Source organism: Aphanomyces astaci (assembly GCF_000520075.1).
Source record: "Aphanomyces astaci strain APO3 unplaced genomic scaffold supercont1.9, whole genome shotgun sequence".
Taxonomy (NCBI): domain Eukaryota; phylum Oomycota; class Saprolegniomycetes; order Saprolegniales; family Verrucalvaceae; genus Aphanomyces; species Aphanomyces astaci.
The window spans coordinates 1,406,993-1,433,856 of NW_009798272.1; the positions used below are offsets into that span (position 1 = coordinate 1,406,993).

The 26,864-nt window shown below is 48.1% G+C and overlaps 9 protein-coding genes across 14 annotated transcripts; 7 read left to right on the top strand and 2 right to left on the bottom strand.

The window, feature by feature from the left end:
- Positions 1 to 1,554: 1,554 nt before the first annotated feature.
- H257_05238 (hypothetical protein) lies at positions 1,555 to 3,266 on the top strand. The gene has a single exon (XM_009830035.1). It carries the CDS (start codon positions 1,624 to 1,626, stop codon positions 3,166 to 3,168), a length of 1,545 nt encoding a protein of 514 aa, XP_009828337.1. The 5' UTR covers positions 1,555 to 1,623; the 3' UTR covers positions 3,169 to 3,266.
- Positions 3,267 to 4,395: 1,129 nt separating this feature from the next.
- Positions 4,396 to 5,527, top strand: H257_05239 (hypothetical protein; the record flags this gene model as incomplete). Its single annotated transcript, XM_009830036.1, has 1 exon — positions 4,396 to 5,527. One exon carries the CDS (start codon positions 4,396 to 4,398, stop codon positions 5,368 to 5,370), a length of 975 nt encoding a protein of 324 aa, XP_009828338.1. The 3' UTR covers positions 5,371 to 5,527.
- Positions 5,528 to 6,153: 626 nt separating this feature from the next.
- Positions 6,154 to 7,349, top strand: H257_05240 (hypothetical protein). The gene has a single exon (XM_009830037.1). It carries the CDS (start codon positions 6,210 to 6,212, stop codon positions 7,146 to 7,148), a length of 939 nt encoding a protein of 312 aa, XP_009828339.1. The 5' UTR covers positions 6,154 to 6,209; the 3' UTR covers positions 7,149 to 7,349.
- Positions 7,350 to 8,702: 1,353 nt separating this feature from the next.
- Positions 8,703 to 9,629, bottom strand: H257_05241 (hypothetical protein; the record flags this gene model as incomplete). Its single annotated transcript, XM_009830038.1, has 1 exon — positions 8,703 to 9,629. One exon carries the CDS (start codon positions 9,627 to 9,629, stop codon positions 8,703 to 8,705), a length of 927 nt encoding a protein of 308 aa, XP_009828340.1.
- A 1,292-nt stretch (positions 9,630 to 10,921) lies between these two features.
- Positions 10,922 to 12,238, bottom strand: H257_05242 (hypothetical protein). Its single transcript, XM_009830039.1, has 4 exons — positions 11,894 to 12,238; positions 11,415 to 11,846; positions 11,290 to 11,364; positions 10,922 to 11,236 (listed from the first exon to the last, which is right to left on the bottom strand). Exons 1-4 carry the CDS (start codon positions 12,177 to 12,179, stop codon positions 10,989 to 10,991), a joined length of 1,041 nt encoding a protein of 346 aa, XP_009828341.1. The 5' UTR covers positions 12,180 to 12,238; the 3' UTR covers positions 10,922 to 10,988.
- Positions 12,239 to 12,711: 473 nt separating this feature from the next.
- On the top strand, positions 12,712 to 17,267 carry H257_05243 (hypothetical protein). 5 transcript variants are annotated; one of them, XM_009830040.1, is made up of 7 exons: positions 12,712 to 13,058; positions 13,103 to 13,586; positions 13,633 to 13,818; positions 13,866 to 13,983; positions 14,882 to 15,267; positions 16,635 to 16,801; positions 16,846 to 17,267. In XM_009830040.1, the coding sequence occupies exons 1-7, from the start codon at positions 12,731 to 12,733 to the stop codon at positions 17,073 to 17,075; spliced, it is 1,899 nt and encodes a 632-aa protein (XP_009828342.1). In that variant the 5' UTR covers positions 12,712 to 12,730; the 3' UTR covers positions 17,076 to 17,267. The 5 variants fall into 5 exon arrangements, with proteins under 5 accessions (XP_009828342.1, XP_009828344.1, XP_009828343.1 ...); XM_009830042.1 differs by having other exon boundaries at positions 12,712 to 13,586; XM_009830041.1 differs by having other exon boundaries at positions 16,635 to 17,267.
- Positions 17,268 to 18,082: 815 nt separating this feature from the next.
- H257_05244 lies at positions 18,083 to 19,178 on the top strand. 2 transcript variants are annotated; one of them, XM_009830045.1, is made up of 4 exons: positions 18,083 to 18,265; positions 18,336 to 18,402; positions 18,464 to 18,648; positions 18,698 to 19,178. In XM_009830045.1, the coding sequence occupies exons 1-4, from the start codon at positions 18,115 to 18,117 to the stop codon at positions 19,045 to 19,047; spliced, it is 753 nt and encodes a 250-aa protein (XP_009828347.1). In that variant the 5' UTR covers positions 18,083 to 18,114; the 3' UTR covers positions 19,048 to 19,178. The 2 variants fall into 2 exon arrangements, with proteins under 2 accessions (XP_009828347.1, XP_009828348.1); XM_009830046.1 differs by having other exon boundaries at positions 18,719 to 19,178.
- Positions 19,179 to 22,077: 2,899 nt separating this feature from the next.
- On the top strand, positions 22,078 to 23,326 carry H257_05245 (hypothetical protein; the record flags this gene model as incomplete). Its single annotated transcript, XM_009830047.1, has 1 exon — positions 22,078 to 23,326. One exon carries the CDS (start codon positions 22,078 to 22,080, stop codon positions 23,077 to 23,079), a length of 1,002 nt encoding a protein of 333 aa, XP_009828349.1. The 3' UTR covers positions 23,080 to 23,326.
- A 754-nt stretch (positions 23,327 to 24,080) lies between these two features.
- On the top strand, positions 24,081 to 25,113 carry H257_05246 (hypothetical protein). The gene has a single exon (XM_009830048.1). The coding sequence runs from the start codon at positions 24,116 to 24,118 to the stop codon at positions 25,019 to 25,021; it is 906 nt and encodes a 301-aa protein (XP_009828350.1). The 5' UTR covers positions 24,081 to 24,115; the 3' UTR covers positions 25,022 to 25,113.
- The last annotated feature ends 1,751 nt before the right edge of the window (positions 25,114 to 26,864 follow it).

Here is a 26,864-nt window from a genome sequence, read left to right on the forward strand (position 1 = left end):
TCGTGTGGGAGGAACGGCACTCCCACTTCATCGATATACTGAAACCAAGTAGAAATGTCCACTGACCTGCCATGTGTTTGTTTCGAAACGCTTCTCTCACACACTGTACGGTGCGAGTACTGTACACATACAAGTAGCCAGATATATTTTGTCCAGAGCAGTCAGAAAACTCAGTTTTCAACAGGAAAACACAATAGCTAAGACGCAACTATTTTATTCGGTCAATTATTGTTGTTGTGTGACATGTGATCGAAGGAATACGAAATTCACTATCACCATGATATCTCACCCATTGCAATTCACTAACCTGCAATATTACGTCCCATTAAGTCAGAAAACACTACTTTCAATACGCAAAACAAAAACAAAGACACAACTATTCCATTTGGTTATATATTGGTGTATAATTAGACTGTCGTGGCCCCACAATTCTGGCATGGCGTCATTGGAGAATTGTGTTGGATGATGCAAGGTACGTTCATGTCATGCATGTTCTGCTCGGTGTTCACAACAATAAGCAGCAACAAAAACTACATATCTTGCTCCAACCGGCAATTAACACCGGCGGCAGAGCAACGGGTTCACCTAGTTTGTTGCCTGATAGCAGCAATTCCACTGTTGATTACGCAATCATATCACTTGTTCTTATTTTGTCATACCAATAGTCAAATGCAGTGTAAGCCAAAACAAACATTCCGGCTAGGGGCTAAAAATGTACTAACGTTACCATTTCACTGTGCGATGCACTTACCCCAGGAACGGCAACACCAGGGGGCCGGGTTCCAAGTTTTCAGGGCTACTGGTTCTTTAGATTTGAAATGATTACGGGAATTACGCGATTGCAGTAACGCTTATGCTAACTTTGGGTGATAAATATTCTGCCCTGGTGCGCTGGCTACCATGACATTGCACTTTCTATCGACAAACGGACTGGACGTAAATGCCTCTGGTGGATATTCTCCCGTCCGTCTGTATGTATGAGGCCTCTGCTTTGAGAAGTGCAGTTCAAGTGAATGGCAAAGGGGCAAGCTCAACGGCTTTAAGAACGTATACTAGTATCATGTATGGACAGGCACAATGGTAGTAATCGCTAAATCCTCATTTAAATCATACTACTACTATTAATACCTGAGCACTTCAAATGTCAAGAGATAATACTATGTGCTAGTATACCGCTAGATTCAATCTTTTTCGCACGCGCGTTCATTGTTTAGCCTCGTACTATACTAGTATACCACTACAGTACATACTAGTACTACGTAGTGGTATAAAGTTGCCCAATCCATTTGAACCCAAGGAATTGCCTTGTCGAAAGTTGTGGTCCAAACGACCAACGCGAGTTCCTCGAATTAACAAGCAACGTTTCCAGTAAAACAGAAGGGTTGGACGACATACAAATATCGGCAATGTCCTCAAGTGATTGGTAAATTCAATGCTGAATGGGTGATTCGTGCGATTTGATTGGCTACGAACAGCAAGTGCCTGGTCGTGATGTTGTCCAAATCTCAGATCCCAAGATTCTAATACCCGGTATTTGGTGTACTTATATCCGGTTGTACGTTGTGTCAAGCATACTATCCAACACCGCGGTCAGGCGTCATTCCCATACCTGCTCCTCCGACGATGCGTCCGCTAGCCATGCTCCTCGTCGGTTTGGCCTCTCTCTTGGTTGCGTTACCAGCCATCGTCACCGCCTCTCCGACCACGATTCACATGGGTCGCCATGATCGCATTGTGATTGTGGGCGGGGGGCCAGCGGGGGTGCACTACGCCACCCTCTTGGCCAAGAAAGGGTTTACAAAGATCACCATCATGGAAGCGTCGGGTGAAATTGGAGGCAAGTCCAACACTATCACCGACCCCCTTGGCTACCCCCACGAAATGGGCACATGCTACGCCACATCGTTGTACCAGCCTGTGTTTCACTTGCTCAAGGAGTACGACCCAACGAACCGACTGGTTCCGTTTCTTCCCGGTGTCAAAGGGCACACGTGGGTCAACAGAGACGCCATCCCCACGGGCGACTACAATGCATACGTGCTGCAACTCGCCGCCCAAGTCGTAGGGCCATTGCCAGTTCAGCAACTCATCGCGGCCGTGAACGACGGGTTTGCCCGCTACATTGACGTCCACACGTCCATCTTTGGCGTGTACGACTACGGGCTGCCCCCCCAACCGACGAACAATTGGGCTCGTGTGAGCATGTCTGGCCTAGACTTTCTCAAGCAAAACAACCTGCTCGTGCTCGAAGGGTTCTTCCGGTTTGTGTTTCAACAACAAGGGTACGGGCCATTGGACACGGCGCCGGCGTTTTACATGTTGTGGTGGGTCCACCCTGAGATGATCCGACAGCGCCAAATCGCCGACAGCCAAGGCAAGCCGTGGACGTTTATCTTGTCCAAGGGGTACCAGTCGCTATGGAAGGCCATGGTGAACGCGTATCCCAACCAAATCAAAGTCATGTACAACGCGCAAGTGTTTCACATTATGCGCGAAGAGGCGTACGTGTACATTGCCCTCTTCAAAAACGGCGAACCCGACGTGATCTTTGCCGACCACATCGTGTATGCCGTCGACTTGAGCCGCAACGCGCCCATCCCTACTGACATGTACGGTATTGAAAAACCCCTCTTTGGGGCCGAGTTTGCGTCGTCGGCGTTCGTGGTCACCCTCTTTGATTCGGACGCCCACCAAAACGAAAGCGTGTCCCAGTGGTGGCCCATGCGCGGGGTCGGCCGCACGGAGGGCCGCCTCCAGCTCACGCGAAACTCGCGGCTAGCGATATTCAACCCGATGCCGGCGCACGGATCCCCCGCCGACCCCGTTCCCACCGACTGGGGAGTCAACGCCACCGGGCGGCAAAGGCGCGTCGCATATCAGTTTTACAACCGTGGCGTCAGAAGTTCCGACGCAGCCACGAGCCAGCGTCAATTGCTCGCCGACTTGAACGAAGCCAAGTTTAGCAACCCCAAGCTGCTTGGCCAGACGGTCCACAACTACTTTCCACGGTACAATATCACCCAGCTGCAACAAGGCCTCGTGTGGCGTGTATGGAACAACCAAGGAATGTACCGCACAACCTGGATCGGGTCGTCGGTGAGCTTTGAAAGTGTGCTCGACGTTGTTGTGTACAACAACCGACTGATTCAACGCGTGCACATGACATAACGTCGTAGTATAACATGGAGTAGAGTTGAGTGCTTCTGTGGCATTTTCGTGTATGTATAGAGTCCGTAACGTTGTTAACATAGACTAAAGTAAGCGTATGTATGGAGGAGTAGATGGGTAGATGGATGGACCTTTGCGATATTAGAGAGGTTTTGCAAGTGTCCGTTCGCGACTTAGCTGCCAAAGCCGGAAGTCGGCCTGTCAAACCTCATATGGAACGCAAACGCGTACTCCTACTGTATATCTGATTGCCAATCCGCTAAAAGTGCACATCTGGGTCCAGTCTGACCGTGATAACTGCATATGATTGGCCGGTTCTTGGCCAATCAAGAACTGCACGACCCTCCAACCAAACCAGGTTTGAGCTGCGTGCAGTACTTGATTGGCATGGAGACTCCTTAGCGCCGCCGCGTCTTCAACGACAAAGATGTCATTCTTCTTCTTCCAATTACATTGGACAAGAATTGTGCACAAAGCAGCCCGTGAACACCCAAACGTCTGCGTCATGGTGTGGAACCGAGTTGGACGGCCGAGCATAATATACATCGCGTCGTCCCAGGAAGCACGATAGCATTGAGTAATCACCACAGCGGGGAGACCAAGTAGGTAGCCCAACTTCTTGATTCCCATGGCATCGAAGCGGAAGTCCAGCAGTGCGTTGGCGTCGGACACAGCATTGAGGTTGTACCGGATGTCTCGGATACCTGGTGCTCAACGTAGCTTAACGCACACAGAACTAAGAAACGACGTCGCTGTGTCGTTGTTTTGATCCTCGTCTCCCCATAAAATCCTAGACAGATGCCGATCTTCAATTGCATAGGTCCGAGTCGACGCCGTCGAGCCGCCGCACATGCGTCAGACAGCATCCGATGTAGTCAAAGCACGTATTTTATCTCGATTGTCAAGCGATACGCTGCTTGCAAGGACAACTCCCACTGCGTGAGCACCATAGCTTTTTTTATTGGAGGGATTGTGGTGGAGTGCTTCAAACATTTGACATTTTAGTGCACAAAAAGCTTTCGCGATATTGATGGTTTACCTTAGTAGGTATTAATCTCGCACAGTATTAGTGCATACTACTACCGGTAGTTGAGCAATTGTGCAACTTCGACTTTGTGATGACATGCTTTGCCCTTACGTGGGACGAGGGATTACTAGCATCTCAGTGACGTGTCCTTTTCAGCCAATGATATGAATTCATCGTCCCACCACTTTCAACACGCAACTATGACCACGTCGTCCAGTGCCCCTACGTCAGGCCAGGCCTCGGTCCTAGCGGGCATCGTAGCGGGATGCGTCACTCGCACCTGCACATCGCCCCTGGATGTGTTGAAAATTCTTTTCCAGCTCGACAAGTCCACGCAGAAACGGCGCGGGGCGTCGTCTATGGTGGACACGTGTCGCCATATCTACGGCACCAACGGGTTTCGGGGGTTTTGGAAGGGCAATTTCGCCGGCTGTTGTCGCCTTGGGCCATACGCTGGTGTCAAATTCTTCGTGTTCGAGTCGTTGGTACATGGCTCGCCCCCAGAAATATTGTCCACTGCGCATAGCCAGCGCGCGTTTTGTGGCGCTTGTGCGGGCATGATGGCCACGGTCGCCGCGTATCCGCTGGAAGTGGTGCGCACTCGCATCATCCTCCAGTCTCTGAAACCCAGCGAGTCGACCGGAATCCTTCAAGATTTTTCCACGTTGGTGAAAGCCGAAGGACTGCGGGGGCTATACCGAGGCCTTGGGCCAGGCTTGCTGGGAGCGATTCCGTTTGAAGGCACCCAATTTGCCTGTTTTGAAAGCGCCAAGGTGTACATGACCACGCATCGATGGCCTGCTTGGCGCTGGCACGATGACAAGCAGTCGTTGGAGACGTTGGATTACTTGGTCGTGGGCTGCCTCGCCGGCGCAATGGCACAAGTGGTGGCGTACCCCTTCGACACCATTAAGAAACGGTTGCAAGCTCAAGCATTCGGGGAAGGGGGGCAACGGCAGAAGTACCGCGGCATGGCGGATTGCCTCGTCCAAGTGGTGGGAAATGAAGGGGTCCCAGCGCTGTATCGGGGGACTCTACCAAACCTACTCCGTGTGGCCCCCCACACCGCCATTATGTTTACCACGTACGAACTGACCAAGAACTTTTTGCTGTCGGAAGAACCGGCCATGCTGCGCAAGCGGTACAACGAATTGATCCACCGGTATCTCGAATGAACAAGGGGCAACTAACCACCCCCCGTTGTTGATGGCCATCCATGTCCCCCATCAAGTGTGCACGTCGCCCTCGCATCTTGTTCTTCTAGTTAACATCACGAACGACTGGGGAAACAGCTTTGTTGTTATGACGAATAATCCTAATATGACTCCCCCCCCCCGAAATCGTCCAAAGATGAACGTTCGTAGTAGCTGTACTGCGTAAATATATTTTGGAAAGGAGTTTGCGTGGCATGGTGGGATCTTTGAGTATGCGTTGTCAAGCCGCCTTGTTGGAATGTCGCGTGTTCGTTGTCGGGTAAGAAATGACTGACAGGTGTTCTAGAACATTTTTCGGCAGGGCGGTATTGTCCGAATTGAAATGTCCTATGTTAGTGTGCTACTCAAGTACTATACGACGTAGTGTTGATCGAAAATGACTTGATCGGCAACTACTTCGAATATAACGTTATTGTACCCATCTCTTAAAGGCACCTCGAAGCCTATGTGCAGAAGTAGCTTAAGCACGTCAATCGCCTTTAAGTCGCCATTGGTCGGTTTTGTGTTTACCCCGTTGCCAACTCATGGCAGTCGACAGAAACCTTTCTGCGATATTTTCCTAGCGAATTGTCATCTTACGAAGCCCTTGTTGATTGGATGCAATTAACTTGACATTATAAATACCACGACGCCCTCAACATGACTAACCACGGTTAGCAAGATTGGCCAATACGTGACGGCGCCAACTGCAACATGTAGAGCAAGGCACCCCCCCAAAGCCTGTGACAACTTTCGAAAGAAGTTGAAATGTAAAGCAGGAGATCAATCTGCTAGTTGTCGCTCACATCACACAATTCAAAATGCAACAAACCATGAACACCAACAACCAACAAGGCATCATTTTGGCGACCACCCCCAACTGCTGCCCCGCGGGAACGCGCAAGGGATGGCAGTCGGTGGCTGCGGGGGTGATTGCTGGCTGCGTCACACGCACCACGACCTCGCCCCTGGATGTGCTCAAGATCTTGTTTCAAGTGAAAAGTCAAGGGGCTACGACGCTCCAATCCACATGCCGCACGCTGTTCCAAACGAGGGGTCTTACGGGGTTTTGGAAAGGCAACTTGGCGGGGTGCTGCCGCCTCGGACCGTACGCTGGCGTCAAGTTCTGTCTATTTGACCAATTGCAATCGCTGGCACACGGAGACAACGACGCCCCGACCAACGTCGGCCGAGTCACGTGTGGCGCGCTTGCGGGCATAGCAGCGACCTTCATCGTGTACCCCATGGAGCTCCTTCGGACGCGACTCATCGTGTCTCCCGTGCCTCTGACCATCCGTCTCGAAGCCCGGCGCATCGTGCAAGCCGACGGCCTCCGGGGGTTCTACCGCGGGTGCACGTCCGGGCTCGTGGGGGTTATCCCGTTCGAAGGCATCCAGTTTGCGTGCTACGAGTATGGCAAAGCGTATGCGACGACCCATCGCTGGCCCCCGTGCCGCTGGCCCCAAAACAAGACCCAATTGCAGACGGTGGACCACCTCGCGCTAGGCAGCATCGCGGGGGCCGTCGCACAAGTGGTCGCGTACCCGTTGGACACGATCAAGAAGCGCTTGCAGTTGCAGGGGTCGGGGTCCAACGCCCGATACGACGGCATGGTCGACTGCGTCGCCAAAGTGGTGCGAGAGGAGGGGGCGATGGCCTTGTACAGAGGGACCGTTCCCAACATGGTGCGCCTCGTGCCGTACGCCGCCGTTATGTTTGCGTCCTACGAAGCTGCCAAGGACTTTCTCAAGGCGTTGTGAGGATGGTGGTTCCAGTATACTTCACACAATCCGAGCGCCTTGTTTGGGCAATCCATGCCCCTTGACCAGAACTGGTCGGGCGGGTCTTGTCAAACCCGCCGTGGCTCCAAGAGTCCGTCGCCACCGCCATCATCACCCCTACTACAACTAATCTAGTTCATCCTTGTCACGTTGTAATTTAACATTGCTGACCTTGTTACATTCTCATTGCCCATTATATATAGTGTTATCGTGATCGTAAGACAGCATGCTCGAGATTTGTAACGTATATAGTGTTAGCGTGATCGTAAGACAGCATGCTCGAGATTTGTAACGTTAGAGCGGAATCATTATTGATGGGTTTGTGAAATTATATCGCGCGCCGAATGTCTTGGTTTGTTTCTCTGAGGACAACAAAGCAACGTGGCAAGTATGCAATTTAATAACACATGTGTGGGTGGGTGTATGTGGTTTTACCACAGTAACGTAGCACGCATCCATTATTGTATTCTCTTTCAAGGACGCATTCGCCCGCTCCTTGGCATCGAGATATGATGGTTTACAGTCCTATAATCAGTTCCCGAAGCCTCGAGGTGCTTCATTGGCTGTACTCTCACAAAGTTACTGTATTACCGGTTTCATTGGCTGTACTCTCACAAAGTTACTGTATTACCGGTACCAGTATGGTGCACGTCATCGAAGGCTACAGATCCGCCATCCGGTTGGTTTAAATTCTACTACGTAGTACTGTACTATAGTAGTATTCCTCGATCAATTTTTCACTAATCGAAATTCTGAACCGTGGGCTTGTCCAGTTCTACTGTATCGTTATTATTACGGTTTATTTTCCTAACTGTAACTAATACTGTATCGATACAAAGTTGGAATAGGTGTTGAACGACATATAGTATAATCTTTAGATGACTTGCACCATTTTGGTTACAAGTGAGGTGATTGCCCTCGTAATCTTAACCATGGCGGATCCAGTTTGGGCATGTCGCGATTGCTTTGCAAACCGTTAGGCGTTTTACCGTGCATTAGCCGCCACAACAACCAAGTGGAACGTCATTTGTGATGTGCAAACTCCCCACTCTATATAGTGAATGCTACATTACTGTGGTAAAACCACATACACCCACCCACACATGTGTCATTAAATTGCATACTTGCCACGTTGTTTTGTTGTCCTCAGAGAAACAAACCAAGACATTCGGCGCGCGATATAATTTCACAAACCCATCAATAATGATTCCGCTCTAACGTTACAAATCTCGAGCATGCTGTCGTACAATCACGCTAACACTATATACGTTACAAATCTCGAGCATGCTGTCTTACGATCACGATAACACTATATATAATGGGCAATGAGAATGTAACAAGGTCAGCAATGTTAAATTACAACGTGACAAGGATGAACTAGATTAGTTGTAGTAGGGGTGATGATGGCGGCGGCGACGGACTCTTGGAGCCACGGCGGGTTTGACAAGACCCGCCCGACCAGTTCTGGTCAAGGGGCATGGATTGCCCAAACAAGGCGCTCGGATTGTGTGAAGTATACTGGAACCACCATCCTCACAACGCCTTGAGAAAGTCCTTGGCAGCTTCGTAGGACGCAAACATAACGGCGGCGTACGGCACGAGGCGCACCATGTTGGGAACGGTCCCTCTGTACAAGGCCATCGCCCCCTCCTCTCGCACCACTTTGGCGACGCAGTCGACCATGCCGTCGTATCGGGCGTTGGACCCCGACCCCTGCAACTGCAAGCGCTTCTTGATCGTGTCCAACGGGTACGCGACCACTTGTGCGACGGCCCCCGCGATGCTGCCTAGCGCGAGGTGGTCCACCGTCTGCAATTGGGTCTTGTTTTGGGGCCAGCGGCACGGGGGCCAGCGATGGGTCGTCGCATACGCTTTGCCATACTCGTAGCACGCAAACTGGATGCCTTCGAACGGGATAACCCCCACGAGCCCGGACGTGCACCCGCGGTAGAACCCCCGGAGGCCGTCGGCTTGCACGATGCGCCGGGCTTCGAGACGGATGGTCAGAGGCACGGGAGACACGATGAGTCGCGTCCGAAGGAGCTCCATGGGGTACACGATGAAGGTCGCTGCTATGCCCGCAAGCGCGCCACACGTGACTCGGCCGACGTTGGTCGGGGCGTCGTTGTCCCCGTGTGCCAGCGATTGCAATTGGTCAAATAGACAGAACTTGACGCCAGCGTACGGTCCGAGGCGGCAGCACCCCGCCAAGTTGCCTTTCCAAAACCCCGTAAGACCCCTCGTTTGGAACAGCGTGCGGCATGTGGATTGGAGCGTCGTAGCCCCTTGACTTTTCACTTGAAACAAGATCTTGAGCACATCCAGGGGCGAGGTCGTGGTGCGTGTGACGCAGCCAGCAATCACCCCCGCAGCCACCGACTGCCATCCCTTGCGCGTTCCCGCGGGGCAGCAGTTGGGGGTGGTCGCCAAAATGATGCCTTGTTGGTTGTTGGTGTTCATGGTTTGTTGCATTTTGAATTGTGTGATGTGAGCGACAACTAGCAGATTGATCTCCTGCTTTACGTTTCAACGTCCTAGGAAAGTTGTCGCATGCACGTCATGTCGCGTGTGCTTTGCTTTACATTTTCTAGTTCGTCGTCGCACATTGGTTCACAGTGGAAACGTCATTTAAAGTTGTGAACTTAACGGCGTGTAAGCTAATCTATTTATAGCTTGGTGTAAAATTGCATCCAATTCCATGCAAGTGGTTCATCGAAATCTCAGGCTAAGAAGGTTCTGCAAGGAGTCATAGCCAGTACACTGTACAACTCACTTTGGTCTACCCACATAACAGACCACAAGTGAGTTCCGAGTGGCGGCGCTAGCGACGATACGCCATCGCCTTTCGAACACCCTCCCCCCCGATTTCAAAAAGCTCGATTCGAATTGGCCAGGTTTCATTTCTTTTCCACGTTATACGTCGGAGAGCATACATACACTAGGTGATTCCGACCTTGTACACCTAGACAGACAGACGATACAACGAATACGCGACAATGCACAATGCGACCATCTCATTCTTCCCCAAGAGTTAACTAGTTGTTTTGGGGGTAGTACACCCTCAAAGTACATACTATGTCGCGCTCGCAATCTATACGCAAGATGCAGTATTGTCCTTTTCCCCAATATTTGGCTGACTTTTGTGCTGACTTTTGCATGTAAAGATCGTCCAGTGTCACACTAATTTCAATCACACACTAACGTTAATTCAATGTTGAATTATTCGAAGAGTAGATTTGATTGGCTAGTTGATGATAGTTTTGTGTTTTGATTGGTCGATCGATTCCCTGCCGATACACCACTCCAATTTTGAATCGAATGAACAATAGTGACCCCTCTCTTGTATTCATTAGTAGCCTCTCTTTAGCCCACTTCACAATGAATGCCCAACCAACAGGTCAAACACCAGGCGTGGCAATTCCATGTTTGGTAGTTCGGTTCCGTCGTGCACCAATAGTACATACTGTACTAGTATACTATATAGCGACCGTCCAGGGTATTTTCAGTTCATTCGCAAATAGCAGCTAGTACGCGGCCGAGGCCATGAAGTGCCCGCTGAGTGATTTTAACTTTGCAGCGTAATATCAATATTCATTCACAAATAGTACGATACTTGAACAATCACTTGTCGCTCAACCCGCAATTCGTTGTCCATGTACTGTATCTCATGGCTTTACAAATCAAAATGAATGCCCCAATAGAGCCTATATCGTGCTCATATTGTAGTATGTAGTAGCAGCCAACACCCACTTTGCGAGTATTCTCACCGTAAAACTTACACCTCTTCATTCGACAAGTAGTACAACATATAACTCAAAACTACGCTGCGCACTGGAGCACCGCTACACATTGCACATGTCCGTGCAATTTGGCCACGCCCATCGCTTTCACAACGTTGCCTTCATTGCGATGACGCGCTAGAAATTTCACCGTGCCCAAATGTCCATTTTGCGCCGCGCTATGCAAGGCGAATTCCGTACACCCTTCGCGTCGGTGTTCATGGAGGAATTGGACGACTGGGAGATGGCCGTTCTTGGCCGCCATGTCCATGGCTCGTTGTGTACATCCTACAAGAACATGATGTTGGACCCTTAAAGCGGTTCTTATAACAAACACATACCTTCGGTGCGGTGGTGATGGAGAAATTTCACGATTTCCAAATGTCCATTCGCCGCCGACGCATTCATGGCGTTGACTACCAGTATCGTGTCAGACGCGGACGAAACCGTGGAAGAGGAAACGTACTGGTGCATGCGCTTTTGACGTGGAAATGCAAAAAACGCACGACGTCCATCCGTCCCGCGCCCGCCGCCGTGTCCATGGCCCATGTGCTGCATCCTTCGTGTCGACACGCCACAAGGAACGCAACAACGTCCAAGTGGCCGTTGGTTGACGCGTAGTCCATCGCGTCCGCCGTGCAGCCTTCAGCTCGATGGTCGTGGAGAAATCGCACAACCTCGAGATGTCCATGTGTGGCCGCGCCAACCATCGCCGCTTCCGTGCACCCTTCTTGCCGATGATGGTGCAAGAAGCGGACCACGTCCATGTATCCGTATTTCGCCGCCAGGTCCAATGCTTTCGTGGAGCATAGTGACGGAGCGAAGGACAACGTGTGGAATAATCGGACAAGATCGATCCGACCGAATGCAGCAGCGACATCCATGACGGCCGGGGCATCTACATGTATGTGAGATTGACTACGAAGAAAACGATGTCAAATGCACCTGGCTGGGTGAGATAATGTGGTCGACAACGGAGTAGTCTGCGCACGAGGTGCATTTGATTCGCGGCCACGAGAACGAGCAGTTGATACCGGGCTTGGGTGGGAGAGCCGAGCAGTCGACGGTCAATGGCATGCAGCGGCAGATCTAACGACGCCCAGAACCCTCCACCGCCATCTTGGTTGACCTTCCGCCAGTACTCCAAGATGTCCATATACAGACCTTGCTGGAACTCGGCGATGAGCGGGAATACGTCGGGATGTCCAAGGACACGGTGGGATGCCGCCATGTATCCAGCAGGGGAAATGAAGAATGCGTGTTGTTCTGCGAATGCTTTATGTCGGTTTCACGTTGATCAAACAGTGACACGATGACAAGTTCATGAAATAGTAGTACATACAAATACACTATTTAGGATTAACAGGGTGGATTTGTTAAATGAATTATTTATATTTTGGCATCTATTCATGCCAAGTTAGGAACAACACCGCTCTACAGCACAATAAGATCGAAGGAAGTTGTGTACTTATTCTATTGCCCTGCTTTACTCATATAGCTAGCTACCAACATAAGTATACTACTCGACACATGAGAGCAGCATATGGTACCGTATTGTATGAGTTGAAAATAGAAACCAGATAAATGAATTTGCTTTAGAATCATTTATTTTTTATGACAAGCATTGTTCACCACACGAAGATTCCACCGCCAGATGGGATTGAACGAATAAAGATATTTCATTGGATATATTATTCTTAATTTCAGCGAATCATATCTACGCTAAAAAGAACCAATCACAAGCGAGGGGGAGTTATTGCTACCGCCTTGCGAAGAACGAACATGGCATCAAGGGTAAGTAGCTTGGAGAACAGCGCGATCAACCTCAGCGTCTTCCGTGAAGATGCGCGCCGCGAACTCTTCGGCATATTGGATAGTCTTCGCGACAAGGAACGCTCCAATCTGTCCTTGGTATTGGACCCGGAGCTCAGTGGCCTCGTGGCTCAAGTGCTTGTCGAAGGTGCTGGAGTGCTCAAGGACCATGGAATTGTGCAGTTCAAAGAACTCACGGTGGACATTGGTCCCGGGCCGCCATCTGGGTGCGATGTGATGGTGTTCATTGTCCGTCCGAGCGTCGCGGCTGTCCATCAAGTCGCGACCACCATCAAAGGTGTTCGTGTCATCGTCCACGTTGTCACTGACCCATGCCCGTAGCTCTCGCGGGGAAGGTCAAGCTGCGCTTCCATCTCTACTACGCGCCCAAGCGAACGTTGGCTTGCGACGAAATGCTCAAGAAAGCCGGCGTCATGGGCTCGCTCGTGATCGGCGAATTTCCCATGGATTTGGTGCCCGTGGAGGAGGACATTTTGAGTCTAGAACTGTCAGACGGGTTCAACGACCTGTTTGTCCACAACGATCGAAGCAGCCTGCACACCGTGGCGGGGTCCGTGAATAAGCTCCAGTCGCTGTTTGGTCTCATCCCAAACGTCAAGTACAAGGGGTCCATGTCGCAAGTCGTGGTCGAGTCCATGGCGTTGTTTCAAAAGAAGCGGCAGGCGGAAGGCCATGGCGTCGGTTCCGTCGAGCCCGAGATCGACACGCTGATCCTGCTCGATCGTACCGTGGACCTAGTGTCGCCGCTCGTCACTCCGTTCACGTACGAAGGCCTGTTGGACGAGATCATCGGCATCACCAACGGGTACACATCTCCTACTCCTTGTTGGCGTCATCACATGTTCATGCAGGGTCGTCAAGGTGGACGCAGAGCTCGTCGAGGACGATTCAGACAAGGCCAAGAAACAACCAGCGGCGGCCGGACTCGTCCCCGTCAACTTGAACTCGACGGACGCCTTGTACGCCGAAGTGCGCGACTATCACACGGAGCGGTTGGGTGCGCATTTGCAGAACAAAGCGCGCGAAATTCGAGAACGGTGCGTGAACCAGCCCTCGCTTCGAATAACACACAAATATGCACCAGATACGAGGAATTCCGCAAGAAAAACGCATCGATTTCGGAAATCCGCGACTTTGTCAAGCGCATTCCTGGCCTCAAGCAGTCGTACGCGGCGCTGCAGCTCCACATCAACTTTGCCGAGGTCGACTTACATCATTTACATCATTTTTATATCACGATTTACACTGTGTTTAGCTCTATTTGCGTCCATTGACCATTATTGAGCTCGGTTAGCCTAGTAGAACCACCGTTTGTCGTCTGGATCCTCCTTTTGTGTCCAATGTAACCAACCCTTGGTTTCCGCCACACGTGGACATATTATTTTGCTATCGATCGATTGTTTGTCCTAAAGTTTGTATGTAAAACCCGTGCAAAGTGGTCACACACGTCGTTGACGCGAGATCATTTTTATAAATTTGTTTTATATAATGTGTTCTCAAACCTGAATAAGACATGCGCTTTTATTATATAAAATTCTTTTATACATTTGTTTTAGAATGTATTCTCAAACCTAAATTATTATATAATATTTTTTATACAAGGATAAAAAAGAATTCGTATCTGTATTGTGAATTCGCTGTAAAGTTCCAAAATTCGCTTCATTTGTCCAACCAATCCTACTCGTATTGAACCACGCTGGAGTTCAGATTTTGGTTTTAGAATATACATGTAAGAGCAGCCAATCAAATAATCCACAAACAAAATATTCGATATATTATAATCCTAGCGTGTCGATTATTCGTGATTATTCGATTCGGCGGCGAGATACTTCGATTCGACGGGGTCGTCTGGAAATTACTCGTATCGTATCGAATATATACGACAATAACCTCAATACTTCTTCATTTACGATGGGCCACTTGATTCTTCGTGTGTTGTGTGGGTTTGGATGATTGGGGTCTTGATATGTTTTTGTTCGATTATATTGTCCTCCCCGTCAACAACAACCACGATGATACACTCACACTATATTACGCAATGATACACTCACACTATAATACGCGATGAAACACTCACACTATAATACGTACTGTACATAGTTGATCAAGCGGACGACGGATTCCAAGGCCTTTACAGACTTGTGGCACCATGAACGGTCCATGTTGGAAGGCCAGTCGTTGCTCGAAGAACTGGAGGAACTGATCGGGTGCCAGGAACCTCTGCTTAAAGTGCTAAGGCTGCTGTGTCTGCAGTCGCTCACGACTGGCGGGATCAAAGCCAAGTCATTCGACTTACTGCGCCGGGAACTCATCCAAACGTACGGGTTTGAGATGCTGCTGATCTTGGGCAACCTTGAAAAAGTCGGACTTCTCCGCCGCCAAGACAGCTTGTTCCCCGTCGCCACTTCGTCGGCCTTCCTCACCGTGCGCAAGTCGCTGCGCCTTATCAATGACAACGTGAACGTGCTCAACCCCAAAGATATTGCGTACGTCGTCGTCATAGACATGTTTACACATGTTTGATGCGTTTACCCCACATTTGGACGTACAGTTATGATTCGCCATCTCTATATATGATCTCGATTGTTTGTACTGACTTTGGTATTGTCGTGTGACCCCAAATTTGGACTACTGTTGTGCTGATTCTTTGCCAAATCGATCGATCGATGCTTTCTTTGTACTGAATTTTGTATGTAAAAAAGGTGTTCAGTGGTGATCGGGTATCAATTCAAGGCATACACTAATTTGACGCAGATAATGGTTTCGTGCAATCTGATTGGCTAGAAAATTCTTTATTAAAATTTAATTTTTCTAGAAAACATTTTGTTGTTGATTTTAATAAATATATATATATATATTAAATTACGAATGATATAAAAACAAATTTTTTTCTTCTGCCAATTCTTCTGGGTTGAATTGGTATCGAAGAGTGGATAATTTGATTGGCTACTTGATTGGTCGATTTTCGATTGCTGCTGATTTGGGGCTGCGCTTTCGATTGAGCACAAACCGCCTCCCATTTCGAATCGATTTGACCATTGGAGTATCTCAATCGATCGATGGGTTTTTATTTTGATCTTTGTATTTCAAGACTTGTCATGATCTCGCCATACACCAAGTCAGAGTCGACTTGACTGCATGATTTCACATTTGGCTGGTCAACCTACCTACTACTGTATTTATCAGAAAACGTGAATATGAGTATAGAATTCTCAAATAAACTCCAATCATCACTTGTACACCTGCAAGATATAAATATTGTGAATTCGCTATAAACTTCCAAAGTTCGCCTTGTTTGTCGAATCAATATATTGAATCACGCTGGATTTCTGATTGGTCGAATATATGTGACCTTTCTGCAAGAGCAGCCAATCAAATCCACTCAAAAATAGATTAGCCAATAGCGTCGATCGTGATGATTCGATTCGGTGGCGAGGTCATTCGATTCGACGGGGTCTGGAAATTCGTATCGAATCCACAATTTTGTGCTTTCGAGTGAAATTTCGTGTTGTGGCGTGGTTTCTCGTTGGAATTTAAATCGATTTGATTGGCTACATCAGATCAGCTCAAAATTATTAGCCAATCAAAACGTTCTCAATGAAATTCAACCAATCAGATCGATTGTGGATCGGTTTGGTCGGCTTGATTCGATTGCACCCTCTCCCCAAATTTGTATATCAAATCGACAATACTTCGCAGTATTTTTTTTAAATGTTCATATTTATTTGATTGTTGTATACAAATTGAATTCCATGAACATGCACAGGTACGAGAGAAATCATAGTTTTGACACTGAATGCACACAACCGTGTCGCATAAACTATGACGAGTTGAATCGCGTACGATCGAATAGGTATGTGACAAAGGGGTATGCGCCGTTGAGCGTCCGGCTGGTGGAAATCGCTGCGACCAACAAGATGACCCACACGACCGGATGGAAGACGATCCAGGACACGATGAAGCAGCTGCCGGGGCCGAGCGAGGAATTTTCGCAGGCTCCGCCGGTCGCCGAAGCCCCCGGTACGACGCGGCACGCAAAATGGGACATGTGACGCTGTTTGTAGGGGCGACGACGGATAAGAAGGACAAGGGGTTTGGCGCGGACGAACGCAAGGTCATGGTCGTGTTCTTTGTCGGGGGGGTGACGTTTATGGAAATCGCGGCGCTGCGCCACCTGTCCAAGCAGCCAGAATGTCCATTTGACATTGTGATTGCTACGACCAAAATCCTCAACGGCAACGGCTTGATCAAGTCGATTGTGGACCCCGAACTGGTCACGGCGCTCAAGTTGTAAACCATAGACCGCCATTTTGTGGTTAATTTCGAAAAAGATCTGGTATATTTCGTGAAATTCCATTGACGTTAGCAATATCGAAATTAACCGCAAAATGGTGTTACTGTAATGCGTACTAGTAGTACAATTTTCACGATGTCTGAAATACTAGTAGTCTATACATACGATTAGCAACCTCAATCCAAAACGAACATTGTATTATTAGTCCAGTTTTCCTATCGTTCCATATATAAAATAAGTCCCGACGATTTCGTAGTACCGGTAGTACACTACTATTAATACCTAGTACGTACAGGATTTCGTTGTCGTGGGGTATATACTTAGTAGTAAGAACGAGGAGTCCAAAGGGGTAATCGTTGTTGTTAGGGGCAAAGGAAGAGGTTGGACGTAGTTGGTTGATAGGGGAAAAGGAGGGAATACGAGGGAGGGGGGGTGGAGGTGGCGCACGCGCACACCTCCGCTGGCAAAAATTGCACTGTGGAAATACCCGAAGGTACTCCTGAGCCCTTACAGCACCGGAGTGCGTGAAGGCCTGCTCCGGCTCATGTCAACCGCCTTGTTGATCACGGTCGAGCACCAGTCAGGTAAGTATGATCTAGACAATAACAACCAAAGTTTAATAGCTACGTTTTATACTCCCGTGAGTGAACCAAAGGGCAATCCAGCAAATTGATTGACTGATACTAGTATTGAATACGACCGCGGATTGGTTGAAAATACAAAAAACGCAGGAGATATACACTAATTTAAGTTGTAAAGGCTTGTAACTGGTACTGTACTAGTGTGCAGGATAATGAAAAGGCTACTGCAGACCAGCCACGGGTAAATGCTGACGTGTAGGTGTATACTGGAACTAGACTTTGGGATACATGTATAGCCACAGAACAATACTAGAATATATAAGCACTACAGTACTGATTCCGAGGTGGTAAGGTACTAACACTATTTTAAACTGCAATCACGTAAAGTACGAGACACCTGAGAAATCGCACTTACAGTGTCCTTGTGCATTGTCCAACTTCGCAAGAGCGGCGGCAGGATGACACTGCCACCATTGATAGCGACCTACGCTGTGCTGGTGTACCTGAGTGAGAAGGAGACACCAGTGGCCAAGTCAAGCAAGACCGAATGGACGTCCTTAAACTTGATCGCTAAGAATGGGAGTAATGGCTCGCTTGTCGTGTCTACAGGTAATGTACCCGAAGGCTTTTACTGTACCATTGCTGACTGGACCATCCCTCTGCATGTATTACCCACCAGGCTCCGAAGCAACCACCTCGTTCAAGCAAGTGCTGGACATGGGCCACGCTACCGACAAGACTTCCATGTATGCCTCTTGATGCACCCCTGCTTGCTATTTAGAAACGCAATCACCATGTCTTTTGCAGCCTGAAGGCGCTGTCAATCCCTCATCTTGTCCTGACTACTTCCATCGACATTTGCGCCACGCTGGCCAATGCGGCGACGGTGGAATGCGCACCGCCGCATGCTCTGGCATCCCGCGTTCTTGCATTTATAGCGTCGTCCAAGCGCAGCATTGTGGTACTGCACTTGGACTTGTCAGAGATGAACGGTACGTAGCCCTAAGCTTTACCAGTGTGTACTGCAATTCGAACGTGTAGATGCCCTGAACGAGTGTTTAGTATCTCTGTCCACCAACGTCGACTCGACGTGCTTTGTGGGTATCGTTAAAGAATCCACCAGCCGACCTCCAGCCCACAACCCCACCGACATTCCATTTCCAGTGCCGCCGCAAAGCTGGCTCAAGCGGAACGGCCAGTACGAGACCCTCTCGGCAGCTTCCTGGCTCGTGTATTCGTTCTACCTCCGCCACCAGTCGCGCCAAGATACAGTGGCGACGTTCAACGACGCCGCCATCTTCAGCCTGGGCGGGTACAGTTCCATGCAAGCGCATGTGGCTTTGCGAGAAATTTCCTTCCGGTTGGGTCATGTGGCCAAATATGGTGCTTGATATCGTGACCAAACGCACTGTAAATTGCTAGTATTACGAAATAACACACCTCGGTTGATCGAAGGTAGAGAGGCGTACTGAAGTACCCAAGAGCTAAAGATGCATGTGGCTAAGACGAGTTTAGCGTACTGCTGTACTTCAACTACTGTTGGTGGAGGAGCATTGAACGCCTCGAGTTGCTCGGATTTATAGCTCTTGGATTTCGCACCATACTGATCATTGTACAAATTATGTGCAGTTAGCTTGGGATGTGGCTACAGTACGTGTGACGTGATAATTAAGATGGGTGGGAGAGTTCTCGAGCTTCGGCAAATGAACGTTTCGGATAAAACTCAACCCATTGATGCCTTTTCTGTTTAGGACCAATCAATGCTGATATTTTTCGTAGTTTTGGGTGGAAATTTGAGTATTTTTGATGAATTATTGCCAAAATAAATTCATGTACGGATATGGGTGAAAATCATACGGTTAGTTTTTTCGTTTTGGCCATTGTTTTATTGCTTATTATTACATGTGATAAAGTATATAAACTTCATGCTCTACCACTTGTCATTGCCTTATTTTGACATCGATTTCAGGCGTACTGAATTGTACTGGCTCTCCCGGTTCGAAAGGTACCTGAATCTCCAAACATTTCAAACACACTGAGTTCGTTCCTTATCGAGTGGTTAAACTGGGACGGAGGAAACCTAGAATGCCAATTGTTGCAATACAACTTGTTTAGTATTTCGGAGAAGTGCTATATTTCCTGATTTAGGCATCCTTTTTGAATCCTGAAAAGTCCTAATTTGTAGACAATTTTCACGGCAATCCACCAATCATCGACATGCGATGTACAGCGCACAATGGAACTGTATACTTCGCACAATTGAGCTGTATATTGTACAGCTCATCATATATGCCCTACCTCTATAAAGTGGTGTACCAATTGTTGACGTAAAATTTAACCTTTGGTGTTGTATGGCTACAAGTATTCATATTACGAGGTTTCTTCTGTGATTGGTGTTTTTCCAGTTAGGGGCTCAGTGATTGGCTTAGCTTTATACTTCATTAATTGGCACATACGCCATTAATTGCACTTTACGTTAGTACCGGTACTTACTTGCAAAGGACGAAATTGGACTGCGAATTCTACTTCGCACTCAGTGCAAGCCACGCTTTGGGATAGCCCTTTGTAAATCACTGGTATGCATTAATAGGGGTTATGTCCTGTCGCGTTGATATTTGGCATTGTTTTAGATAGTTTCGTAACATATATCGTAGGATATCATTTTCTAAGGCTTTCACCTAATGGATGTTTTGTGCCCCAATCCAGTATTTCGCAGAAAAAGGTTGTCTCGAACTTGAGGTACACGTACTGTATATTTGTCCCCTCCACGCCTTCGACCACTATACACGGGATGGAAGTACTATGTAGTAGTACGGCAATTTTTCCAAATTTAAGAGACATGGAACAATTTAAGGGACATCAGATTCACAGTCAGCTATTCACCTTGAAATTTGTGTAGAAATACCTCTTTAAAAAAATTATCTCCTTAATCCCATGTGTTTTATAGATCAATTCACCAATTGGCTCTATAATTAAATACAAACCCCAACAGGTTACTCCTGTTGGGGTTGCAATATGGACCTGACAGAAGTACAGTACTACTGGTATTATAATAACTATTAATAGTATATTGCGTACTACTGTATTAATACTACGTAGTACTGTACTCCGGAGTGGTACAGTACTACTACAGTACGTACATACATGTAGTATGTACTTCGTATTGTAATAGTATACCCTAACCACAAAAAATGAAGTATGAAAGGATCAATACTACGATCAAGCTTAAAATATGCCCCTTGCTTTTGAGGTGTTTGCTTGGAAAATGGGACATGAGGACACGATAGATACTTTGAAAATCGAAACTTACGTGGAAAGACCTTTGTTTCCTCTTGAATGATCAGTTTCAGAAGTCGAAAACCATTCCTGCCAAGCTGCTTCCATTTCCCAGAAGCGACTCCAAAATACCTAGTATGTCGTCTCTTAACAGCAAATTGGAACTCTACGTTAGTTGAGATCTCAAGTAGCCAAGTGCTTGCTCGACCCTTCATTACTTGTTCATTTGCAAAGCCAATATTGTGCTTTCAAGCTAAATTTGGTATTTTCGGTAGATTGGAAATCCACCTGAAGTCGTCGAGACGTCGTTTTACTTGAGTAACAACATTAATAAATATACTCACTGTGAATCCTGTCAGATACAATGATGCCACAGTATTGCAACACGTCCATCTAGCGAAGATATCGGATCGCATTTGACAGCGACCATCCGTTTCTCCATTACCGTCGGGTGGCAGCGAGCCGTTTTGGTAACGGCGAACGCTAGACGGTGTGTCCCTTTTGAACTCGTGACACCAGATACACCTGCAAATGGATTGGTCAAAAGGTATTAATTCGATAATTTATTTGGCTACCCGGTACTTCGGTCCGTCTATCACTGCGTCGATTCAATTGGCAGCCCCAGGCCATTTTGAAATCGAAATACCAATACCAATACAGTATCACACCAGTTGACGAGGATGTCGTTAGGAGTGTTTTATAGCCTTCTAGAAGTGTCACCGATAATCCCTTCGCTCGTTGTACATTCTGCCATGGTGTATTACAGTTTGTGGATTGTGGGGGCGTTCGCAGGCGTTGGCAGGTGGTGAAATGCCCGAAATGGTCAATGATAACTTGCAGCGATGCCATTGGTGCATTCCATTTGCACTTATCCATCCATTAGTGTTTTTTCAGGAACGCGGTATGTTGAAGTTTCGCATATTCGTGTTTTCGCATATTCGGCTTTCCCTATTTTTTCCACAGACCATACAAACAACAAGATCACTTAAAACCACGGATCGACAGTTACAGAAGTCCAAGATTGGAAATAAAATTTCGACTGTTGATTGGCTCAAATTGCTTCATAGACCCACTAATTTACTGTTAGTTTTGCTATGATGATTCATTCCTTCCAGCTCTCGACATGTGGTGGTTCACACTTAAATATGACTACAACCAACAAGACCTTGGCCACGTCGGCGGCGATCTCTCAGATCAACGGAGTCCACTCCATTCTCGCGGGGGTATTTGCAGGCTGCGTGACTCGGTCCTGCACATCGCCCTTGGATGTGATGAAGATCCTCTTCCAAGTGAACCATCCCACCGCGCATCGCTCCATCCACCACGCGTGTCAACAGCTCTACGTATCCGAAGGCATTCGTGGCTTTTGGAAAGGCAACTTGGCTGAGTGTTTCGGGTTCGATCCGTATGCAGGGGTGAAGTTTAGTATCTTCGACACGTTGAGGTCCGAGTCGTCGGCAGCCAATGCGCCACACATGGAGGAGAACTTGCATGGAGCCATCGCTGACATGGGCGCCAGCCTTGCCGTGTATCCCATGCAAGTAGTCCGCACGCAGCTTGCACTTATGCTCCGGCCACCGCTGCTGCACAGCGTAGCTTTTGCTGGATTCGTAGCATGCGAACTGGATTCCTTCGAACGGCATCGAGCCCTCCAAACCAGAGAGGCAGCCCCGATAGAGCCCCCGGAGGCCCTCGTTTGTGTAAATGCGCGCCAATTCCGCGTGAATGCCTCGAAAAACCGTGGCGTCCTGCATGATGATCCTGTCGATCACTTGATCGTGGGGAGCTGGTTGGGGGCTATTGCCCAGCTCGTGTCGTACCCGTTTGACAGCGTCAAGCAGCGTCTGGAGGTGGACACCACCAAGCGGTACACGGGGATGCTGGACTGCGTCAAACAAGTGGTCCGGGGCGAAGGGGCGATGTCGTTATACCGAGGGACTTTGCCCAACATGGTGCGGGTGGTGCCGTACGCCGCCGTGATGTTTGCCTCGTACGAAGGGACGAAAGAATATCTCTCAGCATCTTCCTGGCTCGTGCATTCGTCGCGCCAAGATTCAGTGGCGACGTTCAACGACGCTGCCATCTTCAGCCACGGCGGGTACAGTTCCATGCAAGCGCATGTGGATTTGCGAGAATTTGCCTTCTGATTGGGTCATGTGGCAAGTATGGTGCTTGATATCGTGATCTAACGCAGTGTAAATTGCTAGTATTACGAAATCATAACTCGCTCGTCGATTGATCCACCTAAGGTTGAGAGACATACCCGAGAGCGATAGCTAAGACGAGTTTAGCGTACTTTACAACTAGGTGGAGAATTCAACGCCTCAGTTGCTCGACTTTACGGCTCTTGGATTTCGCACCATACTGATCCTTGTAGTACAAATTATGTGCACTTTGTTCGTGTGTGTTGAGGAAAGTGGCTACATCTGACGTGATAATTAAGATGGGGGGCCAATGAAACACTGACTTGGGGGTGTTCTCGAGCTTCGGCAAATCGACGTTTCCGATAGAACCCATTGATGCATTTGCACTTAAGTATTAATACAACATAGTATTATTATTATAGTATGGCAAGTTTGTTTATGCGTCCGTCCCTAGAAGTAAGTTAGTTGAGATTTCTACAAAAGTAGCCTCGAACTTGCGCCCACAGTAAATCCCATGCTTCTTCATAAGTTGCTCATTTGCAAAGCCCAACGGCAAAGGCTACCCCAGTTGACTGACGACTCTGTGCAGGAGGTCGTTAAACGTTACGAGTAGAAGTTCTTTTATAGGGCTTCTAGAAGTGTCGCCGAGAATCTCTGCGAGGGTGTATGAAAGTTGGTGGATTGTGGGGACGTTCGCGATGTTTCCATGGTGTTTGCAGGTGACATGCTTGAAATGGTTAATGATAACTTGCAGCGATGCCATTGGCGCATTCCATTTGCAATTATCCATCCATTAGTGTTGTTGTTTTCAAGATCGACGCATGTTGAAGTTTCGCATCCTCATTTTTTCTACAGACCATACAAAAAACGAGATCATTTTAAACCATGGACCGACAGTTACAAAAAGTCCAAGCGTGGAAATAAAACCTCGACTATTGATTGGCTCAAATTGAGTCGGAGACCCACTAATTTAGGTTTAATTGCCATGTTGCTTTCCTTCGAGTGCTTCAACGATACTCGAAGTGGCTCACAATTGAATATGACTACAACAACCAACAAGACCTTGGCCACGTCGGCGGCGATCTCTCAGATCAATGGAGTCCACTCCGTTCTCGCGGGGGTGTTTGCGGGCTGCGTGACACGGTCCTGCACATCGCCCTTGGATGTGATGAAGATCCTCTTCCAAGTGAGCCATCCCACCGCGCATCGCTCCATCCACCACGCATGTCAACAGCTCTACGTATCCGAAGGCATCCGTGGCTTTTGGAAAGGCAACTTGGCCGGGTGCTTCCGGCTCGGGCCGTACGCAGGGGTGAAGTTTTGCATCTTCGACACGTTGCAGTCCAAGTCGTCGGCAGCCAACGCGCCACACATGGAGAAGGCGGTGCATGGAGCCATTGCTGGCATGGGCGCCACCCTTGCCGTGTATCCAATGGAAGTGGTCCGCACGCGGATCATCATGCAGGACGCCACGGCTTTTCGAGGCATTCACGCGGAATTGGCGCGCATTTACACAAACGAGGGCGTCCGGGGGCTCTATCGGGGCTGCCTCTCCGGCTTGGTGGGCTCGATTCCGTTCGAAGGAATCCAGTTCGCATGTTACGAATACAGCAAAAGCTACGCTGTGCAGCAGCGGTGGCCGGCGTGGCGCTGGCCAGAGCACAAGCGCCAGCTGAACTCGGTAGACCATTTGATCGTGGGGAGCTGGTCGGGGGCTATTGCTCAGCTTGTGTCGTACCCGTTTGATAGCGTCAAGAAGCGTCTGCAGGTAGACACCACAAAGCGGTACACGGGGATGCTGGACTGCGTCAAACAAGTGGTCCGGGACGAAGGGGCGATGTCGTTATACCGAGGGACTTTGCCCAACATGGTGCGGGTGGTGCCGTACGCTGCCGTCATGTTTGCCTCGTACGAAGGGGCGAAAGAGTTCTTGTCGACGTTGTGACCAAAACAACAAACGTATTGGAGTGCCGTTTACAGTTGTGATTTCGTTTTTTAACTTAACAGGTGTGATGTTGGGATAACATTACTGTATCGTGTACTAAGTACTACTAGTACGTAGTAGTACTTCATACGGAGTACCGGTACTATTACAGTAATACTAGTACATGCTTTCTGTCCTAAAAGAGGGGATTTAAGCATGTCAAGTGTTGTGGGAGTACTACCGTTCTGTACTGTACACTTAACCCTCCACAATAATTACGGAGTAAGCTTACTATTAATAGTACAGTAGTAGTACTACGTACAGTGTAGTACAGTACTACAGTCACTGTACACCTATGTATTAATAGTATCATCATACCGGTAGTGCAGTTGACACTGAAGAGCAATTCCCGATATGCAGAAAAAGTTCCCGTCCCTTAATATAAAAACGCCGTTGGAGATGCTCTAAGAGCATCTCCAACGGCGTTTCTATTTCTATTTCAATTCGAAGTTACGGATATAGAATAGAAACTCTTGCTCTATCCGGAGGGTTTGTTGCTATATCACGCGAAAATAGAAATTCTGTGGGACGAAATTTCTAAAGAGTCCGGATAGTGCCAAAATAGCAACCGTAAAAACGAAGTTTGACTTTAACCTATGCTTTAGCAATAGGTTAGAATTTACCGTTGGAGATGCTCTTAGGGTTAATGCTGTTGCCTTGACCAAAAAAACCGTCTGTTAACCAGGGAATTATACCATCCGGATGCACTTTACAGTTAGTAGCCCCGTAGCCCTGAAACCTGGGACTCCGTCCTATCCCCGTTGAGTACATTTAATGCTAAATCCCCAGGGTTAAGAGGTGACCTGGACAGAGCATACTAAATCTCATATAAGCACCAATTTCTGAGGAAAGAAATAGTGGGACTGTTTTAAAGCACTACCGTATACCCCCCGCTTCAGTACCTATGAAAATGTCAGTGAAATCTGATCACAACCGGTACAGCTCCAAGCGGTACCTTGAAAACTATTCAGGCATGCGCATTGGTAAATCCATCACAGGACTTATATTTCATTGGATGAAAATAGTTAACGCATGGTGATTGGATATTTCTGTCCAATTAGAGACAATTAGGTACACGACCAATCGGAACCATGAAAATGTTCGTCATTGGCCGATATGTTCCAAAGTTGGTTTTGCTTAGCTTTGAGACGCAATGCCCAAGCTGTGTGACCACACAATACATACCGGTAGGCATTTAGTAGGTGATGTGATGTGTGATGTAAAAGATAGCTTTGTGGCTTGGTATACTTACGCACCATATCATTAGGTGCGGGCCGCGAAATGCGATGCTTGTGAAGTACCTCTGTGTGTGCGTGCAAAGTGATGAGCTGCATTCGGGGCCATGTACGGACTTAACGTGATCGACCAGTGATGGGCCGATATTTTCCTTTTTTCTTTCGTGAATTCCTCATGAAGTATATATCCTATAGCGATGTGTTGGACGTAATCTGAAAGAGCACGTCAAGATCTGTCACATACACCTAAACACAATGGATTTAGACAGTTCGCGATGACGTAAATAATTTCGCACATTGACGACCAGTGATGGGCCGAATTTTATACTTGAATTAAGTATCGATTAGGGTTGTGTAAAAAACAGGCGAGCAGACTGGAAATTATCAAATGATAAAGGTATATTATATTTGAACAGGAATAAGATATTGCGGAACTGTACTGCACATTCTCACTTTTTCGGACACAATACCGTACCACGTGGCAATGTTCAGCAGGTGGGTCAAATACCCACATGTTTTCGAAGTGTCCTGTCAAGAGGGACGAGGAAAGAACCAAACGTAGATGAGCG